This window comes from Neolamprologus brichardi, chromosome 20, assembly GCF_056152115.1.
Source record: "Neolamprologus brichardi isolate AB-2024 chromosome 20, ASM5615211v1, whole genome shotgun sequence".
NCBI lineage: Eukaryota > Metazoa > Chordata > Actinopteri > Cichliformes > Cichlidae > Neolamprologus > Neolamprologus brichardi.
The window spans coordinates 33,693,942-33,713,512 of record NC_142123.1 but is presented as its reverse complement, the minus strand read 5'-3'; the positions used below and the strand labels follow the sequence as shown (position 1 = coordinate 33,713,512).

Sequence of the window (19,571 nt, the reverse complement as noted above, 5' to 3'; positions counted from 1 at the left end):
CTTTGATTTGCTTACATCACTTTCTTACACACTTGACCGTTAAACTAGCTTCATTGATTCTACATATGAATCCTTGTAGACAGGGCTCAGACTTGTTCCTTTTATGTACCACGGTAATAACACTGAGGAGAACCTGTTGTTAGTTGTAATTACTCCCACAGACACTGTTATTCTGCAGCCCAATATATCTACTAGTATACCAGAAGATGCATTTAACAGAGAAAACTTAACCCAAGATAAGATCTTTTCTGAACCATGAACAAATTGCTTTTGTTGTTAAATCATATATGAAGTCAGTATTATAAATATAGTGTATTGCACTATTGCAGTGAGTAGTTGTGTTTACTTTTCACTGCATGTTTTTGTTTAGTGTAGAGCTCTGTTCTGTGTGACCTTTCGAATAAAACTCAATTTTCCTCTCATTACATGCAAATAGCCTTGTTCTTTTGGCTTACGTATGTAAAATGTGTCCCTCAGTCATCCAGGTCATTGTAGTCTAAGGAGCTTGGATAGAAAAGCGTCTGGACTTCTTTAAAATGGTGGAGAGTCCCAGATTTAAGCTCTGTGGGAGTTTCCCCCCACAGAGGGACAAAAGGACCCCCTGATGATCTTCTAATCGCCTGAGCCAAGGTGTGAAACTGGGTGTTGGTCCCAATCAGCCATTGTGAAATCTGGCCCCACCCTATCATGTGATTTCCTGAGGTCAGATGGCCCAGGGTGTGAGTGGGCGTTAAGGCGTCTGGGAAGGATCTCAAAACTGGATTATAGATGGCAGAGAGTTGGTGTCGTAAACCACCGCCTCTGTTCAAAGATGGTCGCTCACAGTGGACATAGATGCTTCTTTCACTCCTCTTTCAAACCATCTGTCCTCTCTGTCCAAAATGTGAACATTGGCATCCTCGAAAGAGTGACCTTTGACCTTTAGATGCAGCTGGACAGCTGAGTCTTGTCCTGTGGAGGTGGCTCTTCTGTGTTGTGCCATGCGCTTGTGAAGTGGCTGTTTGGTCTCTCCGATGTAGAGGTCTGGGCATTCCTCGCTGCTGTACAGCAAACACCACATTGTTAAGTCTGTGTTTTGGAGTTTTGTCGTTCGGATGAACCAGTTTGTGTCTGAGTGTGTTGCTGGGTCTGAAATGTACCAGGACGTCATGCTTGGAGAAAACCCTCCTGAGTTTTTCTGATATACCGGCTACATAGGGGATGACAATGTTGTTGCGTCTGTCCTTCTTATCCTCCCTCGCTGGTGTCTGATCTTCTTTTCTGTGCCTCTTTGCTGACTTTATGAACGCCCAAATAGGATAACCACATGTTTTAAGAGCTTCCTTTACATGTGTGTGTTCCTTCTTTTTTCCTTCAGGCTTAGAGGGAACATGTTCTGCCCGGTGGTGTAGGGTCCTGATTACTCCAAGTTTGTGCTCCAGAGGGTGATGGGAGTCAAACAGGAGGTACTCACGGAGGCAAAGGTGAACTCTAAATACACAGCTTTATTGAGGGTTGCAGACAGGACAGAAAACTAGCTGATGTAGGATGAGCAGATGTCAACAACACAACAGAGAGCAAAGGAAAACAGGACTTTTATACACAGGGGAGTAATCAGGGAATGGGAAACAGGAGGGAGACACAGCTGGGAGAGATTAGGGCTAACAGACAGGGGGGAAGTAAAGTGAACACGATGACATCAGACATGGACCTTCAAAGTAAAACAGGAAACAAGAAACAATTTAGAAAGACGAAACCATGGTCTCGTACGACGTTACATCTCTCTTCAATTGCCTTCCAGTCACAGAAGCGTTGGAGGTAGTCTGTAAGAGATCACAGGATGACACCAACCTCAGCAGCAGGACCGCTCTCAGCATCGACCAAGTGGGTTTGAACTGTGTCTTCATTCCACCTACTTCACATACAAGGGTCAGTACTACAGGCAGAAACATGGGTGTGCCGTGGGCTCCCCAGTTTCACCCATCGTGGCCAATTTGTACATGGAAGAAGCGGAAAAGAGGGCTTTGCTATCCTACCCTGGAACACCACCAAGCCATTGGTTCAGGTATGTGGATGACACCTGGGTGAAAATCAAATCTCAGGACGTACCACATTTCACTGATCACATTAACTCGGTGGACCGACACATCAAATTCATCAGGGAGGATATGAAACGTGTCAGGTTGGCCTTCTTAGACTGTGAGATTTCCAACAGTAGTGGGGGACATCTAAAAGCTGACGTGTACTGTAAACCTACACATAGGGTATATACAGTATTTAAGGTTTGACTCTCATCATCCACTGGAGCACAAACTGGGCGTCATCAGGACGTGAAAACCATCCCCACAGACACAGCCAGGGAAGAGGAAGAATGTCATACCCAAGAAGGCCCTGAGTGAATGTGGTTTTTCCAGGTGGTCATATGTCAAAGCTGAGAAGGCGCCAAAAGAAAGCTCCAGGTGATCCAGGAGAGAAGGGCAACCGCTGCCCCAGCGAAAACTTGTAGTGATTCCGTACGTGTCAGGAGTATCGGAGCAGTTGAGACGCATTTTTTCTAAACACCGGGTTTCTGTGGCTTTTAAACCCCAAAACACTCCGCTCCAAGAATTGGTCCACCCCAAGGATCGGGTCCCCCGACACAAACAGAGTAACATAGTGTACGCTGTTAAGTGCAGGGTTTATACATCAGGGAAACCAAACAACCTCTGGCTAAGAGGACGGCACAACACAGAAGAGCTACCTCGTCATACCAGGACTCTGCAGTCTGTTTACACCTACAGGCCAGTGGACACTCTTTCAATGATGAGGATGTAACATCCTGGACAGGGAGGAACGCTGGTTTGAAGGCGGAGTCAAGGAGGCCATTTACGTGAAAAGGGAAAGACCATCTCTGAATCGAGGAGGGGCCTAAGGGTACATCTGTCACCATCTTACATGCTGTGATTGCAGCCATTCCCCAACTCTCTGTGAATGGGACTCATGGTTATTGATCAGTGCCGTTTGATCAAGTCAGACAATTTGCATATTAATCATCAAGGAACTGACCTCAGAGCCCATTGTTCATTCAGTGGGCTGCTTTCAGTCATTGTCCAAATGTACTGTTTATAAGGATAGAAAACCCTGCAGTCAAATGAGACTGAAGAAGTCACCTGGCTGAGGGACGAAACATTTCTCCTGCCGAAAACGCTGCGTCCAGATGACCAGAATCAACCAATGCAGAGAACAAGTTGTACACAGAGAAGCACCTGTTCTGACAAACATGGAAAGGAAAGGGAAGTAAAACAGTAATTTGTGATGGCGCTACATTGTAAAGACAGCACAATTTAGACCAGTACACAAGGCGTCTCTTTCTCAATTATACAGCAATAGACAATATCATATATGAAGCCAATATTTACCTGTGGCTAATGGAGTCATAAGTTATTTGTTAGCGTATTGCACTCTTTCAGTGAGTAGTTGTGTTTGGTTTTCACAGCATGCTTTCAGCACCAATAATCTACATGTTTCTGTGTAGTTCAGAGCTTTGTACTGTGTGGCCTTTCCTGTAAAACACAATCTGTCTCCCATTACATGCAAATGGAGCTGCTCTTTGACTTACGAAGAAGTATGCAAAATGTGTCCCTTTGCAGTCAAACCTATGGTCTCTAAATTACACAACAGCAGTTGTTGTACACAGGAAACTGATTAGTGAGGAGAAAGAGGAGAGTAATGAGGCACCAGTGAAATAACTAGGCTCCAGTATAGTGTTGTCAGTAAGTGGGGCCCAGAAGGATACTAGTTTATCCACTGCTGGGTGGCCAACCACTACATAAAGTAGGTATTGTAAGCATATACGGCCCAGATGTTGATGACCCCTCATTCTTCTATGGTTTTTGTACACTCTCTGAACACTTAGATTGCTCTCTTGTTCCTGGAGACCACGCCAGAGACCACACCCGTGCCACATGTAATTAAACACTACATGAGCTGTTTTAGATTTTGTGACACAAGGCGTTTCCTTCACCCCAACTGTAAGGAATATACATGCCCATCACTCCTAATATTGTCTAGATTATTTCCTAGTGAGCAGCTCATTGTCGAGTGACATTTCAGACACTGAGATACACCCATAGCTGTCAGTGATCACGCGCTTGTATCTTTAATACTAAACCATAAAAACTGCAGATTTAACACTCCATTGCTTAAAGATGAGGATTTTATTACATATTTATTTTTAAATTTGGCTTTATAATTAGATTATAATGACCTGGAACATCGACGTCTGTTCTCTCGGAAGCAGACAAAGCTGTGATGTGAGGTAAGATAATGTCATTCTCATCAAATAAAAAGAAAACATATTTTGGAATTAGATAATAACCATCAAATCCTTAGAAGAAGCCTGCCCTCTGTAGCACGGACGTGGTTTGGTTATGAAAAGTCTGACACTGACCATAAAGCTGTACTATGCAAATTATCCCGCAAACTCGTCCCCACCAGACTCAGACAAACCTCTTCAACCACCTGTGCAGGAATCAGGTGAAAGAGTATGGAGAGAGTTTATGGGTGAGGAGCAAAAAAGAGCCGTCAGGTGCTAAAAATACAGACTCAAACGTTAGAACAGGCCGTGTAATACTCACAAAGAAAACGGTGGCCGTTACAACTTATGTCTAAAAATGTATCATTTCATGCATTGGTCAAAAACTCGAATCCAGGTACACGACGCCCAGCTGGAAACACTTCACACAAGACTAGTTGCCCGAGATTCACAGGATTAACACAAAATGCACTATTTTGCGATACATATCGTTATCAGGGCGATATATGAGATTTTGGTCAGCCCAGCCCTGTCTCACACCACGCTAATGGGGAAGGACAGTGCCATGAATTATTACTGTAGAATACATGGACTCGCTTCTTAGGCAGAATGTGGAAGAACAGAATCAGCCCTCCATTCCTCCTACTTTATATAATTTATAATTTATAAATATATTATTAAAAAAATATGGATTATAATAGAAACCCAAACATTTCACACATAGGTGCATTTATAGACTGTCAGACATTTGCTGTGAAAGAGTGAGGGATGTGCTGTTCTCCCAGAGTGAATGGAAACATGAAGGAGAGGAAGGACCACCTGCTTCAGGTCAGTACATTCAAGGCCATTATTAGCAGTTATCACTCCCACGAGTAAAAGGCCTAAAATCCCACCCTTATGGGTGCAATGTAGGGTGACAGTTTAATATGTGCTTTTGCTGATTGTTGTTCCTGCTGTAATTGAATTGATCAAATATGAAATCTAATCAGAGCTAATAAAGTGCCCGTGTGACAAAAGTGGAGCAGACAAAAAGACAGAAACAAAAGTTTTTGATATTATTATATTTTATTATGCATGAACAACCTAAATAAGTCGTTTCTGAGTAACTAATTTGAAAATGAAAATGTTGAAATTATGCAAACTGAAGTGAAATATGTTCAATAAATATGATTATGTGATAAAGTAGCTTTTGACCCATTTCTGTAACATACTTACATATCTATATTATTGCTAATATATATTGTAATATATCTATATCACTAAAGCACTTCTGGATGGATGCAAACTGCATTTCGTTGCCCTGTACCTGTGCATGTGCAATGACAATAAAGTTGAATTCTATTCTATTCTAATTCTTTTTTGCTCCAGAGAAAAGGAGAGGGCGGGTAGTTATAGTGAAGTTATAGCTCGAATCAGGCGATTGCACAGCACAGTGGGTGATTGTTAAAAGTGTGTGAAGTCTTCTTTCTCCAACCTGCTGTGGATTACAAATTGAGTTTACTATCTTTGAGGCAATCAGTCGTGTTTTACATTTTTCCAATGCAGAGGAGCAGCGGTTTAAGTTCCCTGATGTTGTTGTCTTCAACTTTCATTAACCAGATATATGAACTGACAAGAGGCCGTTTTACTCACCGGTGCGACAACAGTGGAAAAACAAAGAGGCTGTATAAAGACATTATTCTCTATTATATGTAAGTACAGTGTACATATGTCAAAAAACCCAACATTACGTTACTAATTTTGCCAAAAAATTCAACAACTTCCTGTTGAGTTGTGAAATAAACAGAATTAAAGAAACAGCACACATTAGCATTAACCAAGATTATCCAAGATTCCAACAAAAAAAAGACAAACTGCAGAATCTTCTTTTACTTTTAAAGGACACAAATCGCTCGTTAAGGCTGATTTTCTACCAACATTTGACACTCATCATGTTTGTTTTTCTTCTTCTTCGTCTCCTCCTCATGGAAAACTTCTCCGTCTGACTGCTTCCTCCAGCTCACTGTGATGTCTCCATTCACTCCCTGGTCCTTCAGCTTCTTTTTGAGCTGAAACAAAGACGGAAAAAGAAAGTTTGTCTAAGAGTTCGATTACAGCTCTTAATGAACTGTCAAACAACTCAGGGTTCAAAGGTGAAAAGTTAACACAGTACTGTGCAAAAGTTTCAGGCAGATGTGTAAAAATGCTGTAAACAAAAAATGCTTTCAGAAATGTAAATGATTGTTTATTGGCCCCAAATGTGTTCTGCAGCAGGACAACAACCCCAAACATCTTCAGCGTGAAGAAGAACAAGTAGTACTGAAAGTGATGGTACGACAGAGCCCTGATCTCAACATCATGCAGTTTGTCTGGGATTACATGACGAGACAGAAGGATGTGAGAAGCCTACATCCACAGAAGATCTGTGGTTAGTTCTCCAAGATGGAACGACCTACCAGCCAAGATCCTTCAAAAACTGTGATGTGATTTAGATTTCACCTTAGTTCATTCACTGCATTTTGTAGGGAACATATTTAATTTTAAAGTAAGTTTGCCTTTCTGGAGGGCTTATATTTCATCTATATTTATCTAATATGCAAATCCACATAATTATGGATTATTATAATAGTGATATTAGAAAATGCAAACATTGTGTTTTAAAGAAAATACATTAAGAAAGAGATTATATTAGATTTACATTTACAAAATGACAAAATTCTGATTTTTACAGCAGCAACATTATTGTATCTCTGCACTTTAAGCATTTAATAAGATTTCTGCCTGCACAGAGTGGATAGTCAAACAAACCGATTCATCATAAATACATTATTTTATATTTATTGCTTTTTAAAATTCTCATCACTTTATTATTAAAGCACTAGGAATAAATAAGAAGGGAAGGATTCTGGATCAGTATGGAAAGTATATCCAGTATTCTGCAGAAGGTATAAAATGTCACTGTATGTATGTGTGTGTGTTTTATGTGTATAGATTTTCAAAATTATTATTCATGTTATAACATTGTCCAGACATGCCCTGTAAGGACATGAGGAGGAGCTAAAGGCTGTGGATCCCTCAGCAGCTGGATTACAAAACGCACAGGTAACAAAAAGACCTGTACCAGCTGTTGCATTGCGGAGATATTTTATTATAAAAACAATGATCAACACAGTTGCAGTGTTTTGGTTCTATAACATTTTTCTATCATTACTTTATTATGGATTAGTATGAATAATGAAATAACAGATTAATGCAATAGCAGATTGTTCTCAGATTCAGAGTGATAGATGAGATGAGGAGATGAAGGAGGAAGAGAGGCAAAGAGTGATTCACAGGCAGAGCCCCGTTTATGTCTTACAGTTTTGTTGCCTTATGGTTTAATCAGCTAGCATCTCTCCTATGGACTTCTTCATGTCTGCAGTCTCAGCACAGCCCTGCCCTCCAGCACTATCAGCAGCAGGAGCAGCAGCAACGTTGTACCCAACAGGCAGACATAGTCTATGTTTGCTCTGCATTGTCCCCGCCCGATGACAGTGATATAGTATGATGCGATTCCATACTAGATTCTAGATGAATGTGTGTTGTTGTTCAGCCTGGTTCTATGGGCCCATTTTTAACTTTAAGCCCCTTCAAACATCTCTGCACAGCCCTGGTCCTATGCATCACTCTTCATGGTTGGAACATGCTTAAAATAAATTGCATAAAAAATTGAAATATCATACTTCTTCTCTCAAGCATCTCTTTTTTTTCACATCCCATTTTCAGAGCCCATGAAAACATCAAAGTAGGAAGAATGAAACACGTGTACGCCGTTAAGTTTGCTGATACTGGAAACTTAGGACTCGACCTCTGTTTTCAGTATGATTTGTGAAAATGCCCCTCACATCAAATACAGACAACTAATCAATCCATAAAACATCTGTTACAGATATGATTACCTGCTGCAGCATCTCATCCTGCACCGCAGAGTCCTTCAGACTGAGAGACGGGCTTTTCTCCAGCCTCACTTTCACCACATGTTTTGAAACGATTGGCACGACTTCCTTCTGCTTTTCTTCTTCATCTAACAAAAAGCAGATTTATCAGTGACATGGACGATAACTGTTTGGATATTAATGTGAGACCTTTTGAAGTTGGCTGTTAGTTGCAGAGAAAGCTTAGTGTAACTTAGCGTGAACCTCACAACAACACAAACAAATCCATCTTCTCACTTTCTTAAGAATAAGTCACTTTTTGTTAGTGCAGCGGGTTTTGTTATATCAGCAACTGCAATCAAAGTAAACCTGGAGGGTACCTGAGCCATTGTAGCAAATAAATCCTCTCAGAAAGTCACAACTATAGGCTTCCCATTTTCCAGCATCTCCAAAGTATAGTGCTCCACAATTATACGACGCGTAACGTCTAGGCTCGTTGACCATCCAGTATGTAAATGAGGCTTTACGTCCATCATTCCACATCCAGCCTCTGAAAAGGCCGATCCAGACCTTTTGTCCTGCAGGTATCAGCTCCTTTATCTTCTGGTTCTCTGACATGTTTCTCACACTGGCCAGGTCTGTGTAATGAGCTCTGCAGAAGCTCTGGGCCTCCGTCCATGTCATGGGATTGTTGATTAAGATAAAAGCCACATCAGCCCCTGAACAGATCAAAGTGAAGTGCCATATAATATCATAAGATATTTTTGCAATACATTAATATGTAAAACAAAACAAAACAAAAAGCATTACAGTCTAAATAAATCATATTAAGTGTTTAAGGTCTCCCTCTAAATCTGGGACTCTCCACCATTTGACCTTAGAACTGAAGAAGCTTCTCGGATGAGAGGTGAAACGTCTTCAAGCAACTTAAAGAAGTCCAGACGCTTTTCTTTGCAAGCTCCTTTGAGCCATCATAATATTTTACATCCACTTGTGTCAGTCCTCAGTCCTAGACAGGCTGCACTTAATTTCTTAAATGCACAAGTCATGATTTATTGCTTACATTTCAACTCTCTGATCTTTAGTTATCAATATGAGCTGTATGAAAAGAGATAAAAGTGTGCAGCAACAGGCATAACTCATAGATGAAGAACTGAAACTGCTTTGTGTTGTGGTCTTTAAAGTGTTTAAATCCTCACCTCTGACACTGGAGCAGACTGCCATAACATTTAGATAACAAGGTACATCATTCCATTCTCCGGTACCGATCATCTGTCCACATTCTTCATTACCGTTCTGGTTGTTTGGGTCACCAGGTGCCCAATTTCTGAACTCAAGTTCACTGTTTTTGTAGACGTCTGTGCCTGTCATCGACCATTTCTTATTGTATAACCCAATCCAGCCATACTGCAAAGACAAATTTTAAAATGACTTTTTTAGCCTCCATAGCTAACATCTGTCTCGATCCCCCCCTCATGTTGCATATTCATATTTTGTGGGGACATCAAATTGACATAATACTTTTCCTAGCCACTTACCCTAAACATCAAAAGTGAATGCCTAACGCTTATCCTAAACCTAACCATAACCTAATTGTAACCCTGACAATAAAACCATATTTTAAGTCTCAAAAATGCCTTCAAACTTGTGGGGAGTGGGAGTTTGGTCCCCACATGCATATTAAACTTCCTATTTCTCGTCCCCACAAAGATATGAATACACACACACACACACACACACACACACACACACACAGTATATTAAAGTTATATATATATAGGCTTTTGGAGTGGAGGATGGCCTGCATTTGGCCTGCATTTGTATAGCGCTTTTCTAGTCCTTAAGGACCCCAAAGCGCTTTACACTACATTCAGTCATTCACCCATTCACACTCACATTCACACACTGGCGATGGAAAGCTACATTGTAGCCACAGCTGCCCTGGGGCGCACTGACAGAGGCGAGGCTGCCGGACACAGGCGCCACCGGGCCCTCTGACCACCACCAGCAGGCAAACATGGGGTTAGTATCTTGCCCAAGGATATTTGGCATGCAGCCAGGAGGGTAGCCTGGCAGCCTGGGATCGAACCACCGACCTTCTGATTAGTGGCTGACCTGCTCTGCCACTGCTACAGCCACCCCAAGATGGCAAGTTCAATTCCCGCCTGGGGTGTCTGTATCCAGTAAGGGTCCTAAGGCTAGACCCCCCATGCAAAGCGAGCCTACCGCAGACATGAGCGAGACATAAATATGAAGGCATGCCAGCTCGGACGTCGCCCTGATCAACAAGGTCCGCGTCAGGTGTTGAGGAACCAGGGCACCCTGACGAGAAGTGGGCTACTGGAACAAGAAGGCATCGGTGGGCAAGAGACGAAAACAGGGCGTTGTTGGAATGCTACTACGCAAGTAACCCTGGCAGAAGGGGCTACATGAATAGGATGAGGGACCTATGGATTCTTTGATACCCAACATCCACAATGACGGCGAAACAACTAGTAGCTCAGTGTTCCAACATTCGAAAGAAGGGACTGCTCTCACAGCTAGAGATTGATGAGTTACAACATAAATCTGTTCTTCATGCAACGAACCAAGGTGTACTCTCAGTGGCAGGGGAACAATATGAGAACAGCACCACCAAGGCTGGAGATGGAACAATACTGGAAGAGCATATGGGAGAAGGACGCAACCCATAACGGCAATGCTCAGTGGCAGACCACAGCGACCTCCCCGAACAGGTTCCAGTAACCATCACAGTGGCAGACATCCATGAAAGGGTTTCCAGTATGAAGAGTTGGACAGCACCAGGCCCCGACATGGTTCACGCCTACTGCCTGAGAAGCTGACTGCACTCCACGAGTGTCTGGCAGCGCAAATGAACCAGCTGCTAGTTGACGAGAGACACCCAGAATGGCTAACCGAAGGCCGGACAGTCCTGATCCTCAAGGACCCCCAGAAGGGACCGGTCCCCTCAAACTACCGACCAATAACCTGCCTCAGCACCACGTGGAAGCTCCTGTCAGGCATCATAGCGGCTAAGATGAAAAGGCACATGGCTCAATACATGAGTGGGGCACAGAAAGGGATGGCAAGATTACTAGGGTCACTCGGGGGTGGACTGTGTGATGAATTTGGCAAGGAGTAGGTTTTATTGGCCGAATATGTACAAAGATATTGAGTTTTTCATCACACATGTGCAAATGTAATATTCAGAAAAAACCTACAGTTCAGCGTAGGGCCCCCATGTGTCACGTGCCGGCTACTGCACCCTTATAGACATAGACTATGTCCATCTCGAAAAGAGCAGGGGAGGGTATGAGTATATTTTAGTGTTACAGGACAACTTCACCAAGTTTGCTCAAGTCTACTCTACATGCAACAAATCTGGCAGAACAGCAGCAGATAAAATTTTTAATGACTTTTCCTTGAAATTTGGTTTTCCTGGTAAATTACATCATGATCAAGGTAGAGAATTTGAAAATCATTTATTCAATCAGCTGCAGAAGTACACAGGGATAGCTAATTCAAAGACTACACCCTACCATCCACAGGGGAACCCAGTGGAAAGGTTTAATCGCACCGTGCTGTCAAGGCTGCGGACCCTGGATGAGGAAAAGAAAGAAAACTGGAGTGACTATGTAAACAAAGTTGTGCATGCCTATAATTGCACAACTAGTGACTCGTCAGGATACTCCCCCTTTTATTTACTCTTTGGTAGACATCCACATCTCCCTATTGATGTAATTTTTGGACTGAGTGAGACAAACAAATGCAAATCAGGATAATGATGAGCCGGCCCATCTCATAATATTCGTACATATATATATATATATATATATGTATGTATTAGTGGTGTCAGCTTTAATCTAGTTAAAATTACGCTAACGCTATAACCGCACTAATGTGGCAAATCTCCGTTAGCAAGTTTGCCCGGTGCGTGGGGCTGACCTGCTTTTGTGAAGAATGCGCCATCTTTACAGCCTCTATCAGCTTCTAATTCTGTTTCTACTGCATCAAACACTCAGTGGCTGTCTGTAAAGCGCAACAGTGAAAAACCGCATGTATTAAAATTACAGTGAACTGTCACCAAATACCCAGCAAACGTCCTGTGTTTTAAATGTTAACAGGTAAGAATAAAACTATGTAAAACTATGCAAACACATCATAATTAGATTTTTGTTTTGTTTGGATGATGATATTCACACAAAGCATAGAATAATATGATAATATGGCACAATAGCACTCGAAAGGTCAAAGGCGAAAACAACATTTCTTGAACTATTTTCAGACGATGCTCTTCTTCTTCGTTTCCTCGTCCTTGTGGAAGACCGATCCGTCTGACTGCTTCCTCCAGCTCAGTTTGACGTCCCCCTGTACTCCCTGCTCCTTCAGCTCCTGTTGGATCTGACACACAAAATACTTAATATTACTCAGACAATAATATACACTAAATTCTTCAGAAACTATTTTTAAGAGAAGATATTTAAATTTGCAGTAATATTTCACAAGAGAGTTGATGACTAATAATAATGTCTAATAAAACTACAAAAGCACATGAGATTGGTCCAAATATTGGAAATGAAATATATAAAAAAGTTATTATAATGTGTGATAAAAATAAAACAATCCCAGATGTAAATGTGGCGCAGCTACTCTTAAAGGAGGACTATTTGAACACCTTGTTTCAGACTCTGGTTACTATTTTTTGATCGCTCTTTGCAAGCGTCGTACTGACCACGTGTACTTTTATATCTGTGACTTCAGTGGATCTTAAACTCGTGCACAGAGCAAGCACTCGTGGATTAAATCGAACCTCATTTTCATAACCAGAGGCCAAACAGGATCATGGTCCTAACCTGAGGCATTTGGCTTGAACACTGTGGGCTGATGATTTTCACAGTACTCAAAGGATTACTCCCCACAGCTTCATCTGCCAGGAGGAAACAGACTGAGACTCATGGTTCTTACTAGGGATGCACTGATACTGATACTGGTATCGGGTATCGGGGCCGATACTGTAAAATGTGTGTGTACTCATACTTGTAAAAGTTAACCGATACCATGAACCGATACCAACTTATTTCATTAATCAGAGGGTGGCTTGTCATTTCTGTTGTAGTTCTTTAGATTGGCCACTAGGGGGACATCCCGCGCTAAACAGGCACAGGGTTAGGCGAGTGAGACTGGCAGCTCCAGATAAAAAAGAGAAACTGGAGGCTGCTGTAGCTAGGCTAAACATGTCAGCAGTGTGGAACAGCCAACTTTAACTCAGGTTTTGGAAAAGCGATGAAAAATGTCAAGAGAAAATCCACGGGCAGTTAAAATAACAGAGGCTTGACTCATTGTATTGCTCTGGATGACCAGCCAATGCCGGCAGTGGAAAACATAGGATTGCACCGTCTTCTCAGCATACTCGAGCTGCGATATGAAATTCCCAACCGCCCACACATCAGGGAGATAATGGTGCCAAAACTTTCTGAAGAGGTAAAGACAAGCAGTGTGTGCGTGATGTCAGTCCTCGGTTTAACGGCACAGTGGACTGATGATCCACGGGCAGATGAGGAGTTCGTTCGTCAATGCCAAATACTTTCGTTATTTTGTTTGTTTGTTTACAATATGGACACTCTGCAACAATTTAAAAGTTTATTTTATTCTCAAACCTAATTTGTATTTCTTTTATTCCAAACAGAAGTGTTTATTTATTATTCTGAAAGCTCGAGACAGTGCCAATAGTTCAGTGATATTTTGTTAAATTACAATGTGGAGACTCTGCAATAATTTAACAGAAGTGCTTATTTTTCACTTGAAATTTTTTTGTGGTCATTTTTATTAAGATTTTATTTTTTATCTGCAGAGAATAAAATAAAACCTGTCTTCCAATTCATTTTGTGAATTGTGTGTGTGTGTGTGTGTGTGTGTGTGTGTGTGTGTGGTAGAAGTATCGGTTTTTGTACTCTGTATCGGCAAGTACTCAGATCCAAGTATCGGTATCGTATAGGTTTGAAAAAATTGGTATCGTTGCATCCCTAGTTCTTACATATAGTCTAACTGACAATTCAAAACCTGACTCAGCCTAAGGTACATGAGCTGAAGGAGCCATGGATGGAACCACGGTCCTTCCTTAGACATGATCCCCCCAAATGGAGTTGCAACTTTAACATCCTGAGGTGTCTCTTGTGTAGACAACTTTAATACACAGATGAAATCCTCTTTAATATTCAGTGTTTTGAATATTGAAGAAAAATGTATTTATATGCTGTAATAAAGCACTTGTTCAGTGATCAAGTAGAAGTCATACACTGCTTTAAGTTTGATTTGAGGCAAATTCTTGTTTCTATATTGTTGTGAAGCAGATACAGTAGACTGGCAGTTTCAGTGACACATCACCAGGACAGACCCAGAAGCAGTGAGAGTCTTAGGTTGCTCACACAGTCGTGCAACTGAATCCAGACAGATTGTTAGATCCACATTCAGTGTTGTGATAAAGCTGATTATACTTGCACACATACACAGATGTATGTGTGCATGTATAATCTCTCTCTCATGTATATTAATAAATAAACATGACTTGCCTGGTTCAGCATGGCTTCCATCACATCAGGTTGGGTCAGATCCAGACCGGAGTTGATCAGATTCACTCTCACCACTTCCTTGTAAACAGGTGCTTTTAAAATAAGAACAAATTGTTACATCCTTCATCATCTTTCACTTGCATTTTCATATTCTGCTTTTACATACATAATTTACTTGCCATAAAACACTTATGAGTGCCAAAATCTCAGATTAACCTTCCTGGTTTGTTGTTTTAATTTCATATATAAGCGACAACCAGAACACAGAAATGGCCCATTTGTTATGACCCATCCTGTCATACTAATATTCACAATAATATTACAGTGCTCACTTCAAACCTCTGCTGATGTGTAATATAAACAACAATATAAGGTGGAACACAGCGTTTCTCTTTAGAAAAATAACTACACAGTAAATAGGGCTGGGTGTCGTCACTGATTTCAATTTTGATTCAGTCAGAAATATTATAATTCTGATCATTTATCAGTACATATTTTTATATCTATGTATAAAAACAAAGCTGACACTGTGAGACTTCACAGCAGTTTGTTAGAGACACAATTTGACATACTTTTAAAACGTTTACATTTCTTTGCTATTAAACAGCAGAAATGAGGCTTTCTTGTTAAAGGTCATTTTGGAAAAAAACCTTAAAATAAAACAAAGGCCAACAGCACTGAACACAACAGTTGATGCAGCTTCCATCACAACACAAATGTGGATCTGGCAGAATAAACCGTGTGACCACTTGAGGTTTCTGGGTGACAAAATGTGAAGCCAGCAGTTAGGAGCTCACTGTACAGGACTGTTTTCTCACATACAGTTACTTTGACATATTGAGCAGCTGCCACCACAACAGTGGATGTACAGCAAGAACCTTTTACCTACAACCTGCTCTTTTTACATTAGGGTGTAGTTTGTAAATTGTGACCAATAGCAGCCAATGTTTCAGGTAGTAATGCTTACCAACATTGCAAACAAACTCCTTCTTCCAGTCACAGGTCCAGTCCTCCCATTTTGCATTTTCTCCAAAGTTTGCTGCCACACAATTCTCTGCTCCATGAGTGGGTTCATTTGTTTTCCAATATGTAAATGAGGGTTTACTTCCATCCGTCCACTTCCAGGAATCTCTGTAAAGGCCGATCCACACCCTTATCCCTGGAGGTACCAGGTCATCTATCTCCTGGTTCTCTGTCATGTTCCTCACACTGGCCAGGTCTGTGTAATGATGTCTGCAGTAGCTCCGGGCGTTCGCCCATGACTGAATATTGTCAATGAAGACAAATGTCCTAGTCGACCCTGAAAACAGACCATACTCAAGTGCTGTGTACAACCGTAAATGCATTTGTAAGTCTAAACTATTAGGCCGTTGTTGAAACATCAATAAAAGCTCGGCAACAAAAATTTAAAAAATGAGCTGCTTTGTTGAAAAATGCTCACCTCTGTTATCAGAGCAGACGAATCTGAACACATACTCACAATGGCCATCCAACCACGGTCCATCAAGCATATATACGCAGTTTTCTATAATCAATTGGTTATCTGGTTGTCCAGGTGACCAGTTTCTGAACTCACTGGTTTCTGACATTGGCCACCGCCAGCTGTTCACGTCATCATACAGCCCGATCCAGACTCTCTGAAAGCACCAGTGGGTTTGTTTCATTAGACATAAAATATATGAGTTAGGCTGTCAGATTATCAGTAAGCACTGATATATACAGTATAAAACATTTCATATTTTGTGATATTTTGTAATTTAGTTCTTTAATTTTTTCCATTTTTATTTATAAAGATTAATACAAATTAAGAAAATCTCAATTAATTTGTAGATTTTTGCATCACAATTTTTCTGTCAAGAAGATTTTCCACTTAACAAAAATTATATTCAAATATTTGGAAGTTCACAAGATCCTAACGCTAACCTTATTCAGTTCAATTCAAAATAATTCAGTTTTATTTTTATAAAAGCAAATCACAACAACTGTTGCCTCAATCGGCTTTATTATACTGAAGTCAACGATCAGATGACCCCATGTGAGCACTTGGCAACAGTAAGAAAAGAAAAGTGATCTTTCAAGCAAATATAGTTTAAATATAGTTCAGTACCATAAAATTCAAATAATGTACAAAAACCTAAAGTCCTACTGTCACAAAAAAATAATAAAAAAATAATTTACATTGCTGGTGGTCATTTTGCTTAAATCTATTATGCTGTTCAGCGTCTGCACATCCTGCATGTCGTCTATAGTAGCCAGGTCTATGTATTTGTCCCTGCAGTAACTCAGCGCTTCAGTCCAGTTCTTCAGCTCATAAACAAACTGGTAGTGATGTTTGGAGGCGACGGCACACAGGCCTGCAAACAGTAAATAAACGAGTTTAGCTTCAGTCGTACATTTCTGTGTAATCTATTCTGTTGGCAGGAAATTTGTGTCAGCAGTAAATATAACACACTAATGCATCATCAAAGGGGAAGAGTTACAGTAATAATCTTCATCACAAGGATCACACTTAAATATGATGATGGAAACGTAATAATTCAGACTTGCCTGATGCCGCTATGATGAACAGAGCCTTTTCCATTCTTGTATGTTCCCTGCTTCCTCCTTTGGTCCGACTGTTGTGAAATGACTTCTCATCTTCATCTTCATGCAAAATGAATATGCAAGTTACTTCCAAGGAGGCGATGGACGCATGTGTTTGTGCAGAAGTCAATTCAAAACAAGTCAAATCAGTTTGCCTTACAGTCAATCATTTGCATGAGGGCGCCCGAGCTAATTAGCACTTAAAGGAAACCTACTTACACCCCATCTAGAAAAACATGGAAGGAACAGAAGTAATAAGATTCATAGATATTTTATTTACACTTATTATACCACTTCATGAAAAAGGTAAAGCCTTCAAGTCACACAAGCATGAATATTATGAGATGGGCCGGCTCAAAACTGTGTTAAGGGTTCAAATATTGAGGAGGGATACAGGAGGGATTCAACATCACAACACTGGTCCAGGAGGGTTCGGTCAAACGATGATTTTAATGAACACACGTGTGGGGAGATGAACACTGTCACACACTCAGCGCCGATCTCCGCCCAATAATACACAAGCAGTTGTTTTTATAGCATCAGGGTATTATTTATGACGCCCCCTCATGCGTCAAAGCAGATGCAATACATGCATAACTTCCAAAACCACAAATGTTCTGGTGACGACTTTTGACACAGTTTGAAAAGAACATTTTCTTCGCCTCCAAGCCAGGTGCTTCCGGTAGCTCATCTCGCTCTTGCTTCTCCAAAACCTCAGATGCTCTGCAACAAAACGGTCAATTCTGCAGGCACTTTGTTTCACCTCTCACCTCGCCTACTAAAGCTCCCAACCAGACAGAGGCCACTCTCATATGTGCAACAATCCACTAAAACTATATTTGTAATATATTGAATAAATGCTTTAATTAAATTCCACTACTCAAAGCTTAATAAAAAGAATATAAACGAATAAAAGACAATAATGAATAACCTGGTTATTCAAATAGCCTCATCCAGACAGCTCCTCAAAATAACCACCAAAACATGCACACTTTACAGAGGAAACAAAGTTTCAGAAATACACTTCCTGACTTATTCTGAGTCATCTGTTACCAAGCAAACTCAAACGCAGCAGGTTGCTGAATACACTCAGGCCTTTATTCAGGCCTGTTTCTAGATTATATGTGATATATGTATTGTAAGCGTGTATGCAATCCTTCCATTGCTCAATAGATCGGCCGGACATGGCGCCGGACGAACGACCATCAATTAACTGACCGAGCTTCAACTTTTTAACCCTTTAAGACCTACCACAGAACCAAGTCCGCCAGAGCTTATATTATATTTTTTCATGCTATGGAGCCATTTTTGGGAGCATTTCAAGTTGCTATACATCAATACAACCATTACAGCCTAAATTTTAATAATATGTATGCATTAAGTGCATAGTCATTACATAAATTGCAAAAAAGTGCAATAAACTACAAAAAAATTTAAAATCGTTTTGTTTTTTTTATATTCTAGTTAGAGAAATTTAAGAGGCTTATTCTTATTATTATTAAAAGGCTTACTCCACTGTGTTTAACTGATGTCTTGACTGAGAACAGGTGTGGCAGTAATCAGGCCGTTGTTCCAATTGGACTCAGCTTTCCAAAGATGTGAGACACCACAGTTAACTTATGTTATAATGAAGGAGAGGGAGGCAATCACGTTTTCACACGAGGTCATCCATATGTGTTTGGATTATTTTCCCCTTAATAATAAACACCAGAAACTGCATTTATTTTTACTTGTGTTATCTTTATCTAATATTTAAATTTGTTTGATGATCTGAAGCAAAATGTGCAAAAAATGAGGAAATGGTGAACAGAGTAAACGTTTTTTCACACCACTGTATACGACACAACACCAGCATCAACAGTGAAACACCGAGAACAGAGAGACACAACCAGAGACACGGGGAAGATAAAAGTTACAACTAGCTCTACAGATAAAATCAAATGTGTCAACACAAGATGTTACAAACACTGAACTCATCAACATATTGTAAGAAGAACCAGAGACTCAGTATCATGAAAGCTGGATTAAAATGCAATAAACACAAAAATTAAGATTAATAACAATGAAAACAACTAAATAGAAACGATCTTAATGCACACATGCAGGTAATGTTGATTCTGTTCTTTTGGACGCAGCGTTTGGAGTGAGAGAACCGCTTCATCGCTCATGCAGGACACGTCTTCAGTCTCCAAAAATGTGACGTCCAGATGAATAGAGCTAACTTTCCAGCTTCCAGAAAATATTAAATACGTT

General features: G+C 40.6%; 2 protein-coding genes across 2 annotated transcripts; both read right to left on the bottom strand.

The window, feature by feature from the left end:
- Window positions 1–7,629: 7,629 nt before the first annotated feature.
- On the bottom strand, window positions 7,630–9,537 carry LOC148097058 (lymphocyte antigen 75-like). The gene is made up of 4 exons (XM_087834176.1): window positions 9,366–9,537; window positions 8,547–8,885; window positions 8,191–8,309; window positions 7,630–7,761 (listed from the first exon to the last, which is right to left on the bottom strand). The coding sequence occupies exons 1-4, from the start codon at window positions 9,535–9,537 to the stop codon at window positions 7,630–7,632; spliced, it is 762 nt and encodes a 253-aa protein (XP_087690302.1).
- A 2,910-nt stretch (window positions 9,538–12,447) lies between these two features.
- On the bottom strand, window positions 12,448–17,316 carry LOC148097057 (C-type mannose receptor 2-like). The gene is made up of 6 exons (XM_087833642.1): window positions 17,283–17,316; window positions 16,914–17,089; window positions 16,177–16,372; window positions 15,703–16,035; window positions 14,736–14,827; window positions 12,448–12,567 (listed from the first exon to the last, which is right to left on the bottom strand). Exons 1-6 carry the CDS (start codon window positions 17,314–17,316, stop codon window positions 12,448–12,450), a joined length of 951 nt encoding a protein of 316 aa, XP_087689768.1.
- Between the last annotated feature and the right edge of the window lie 2,255 nt (window positions 17,317–19,571).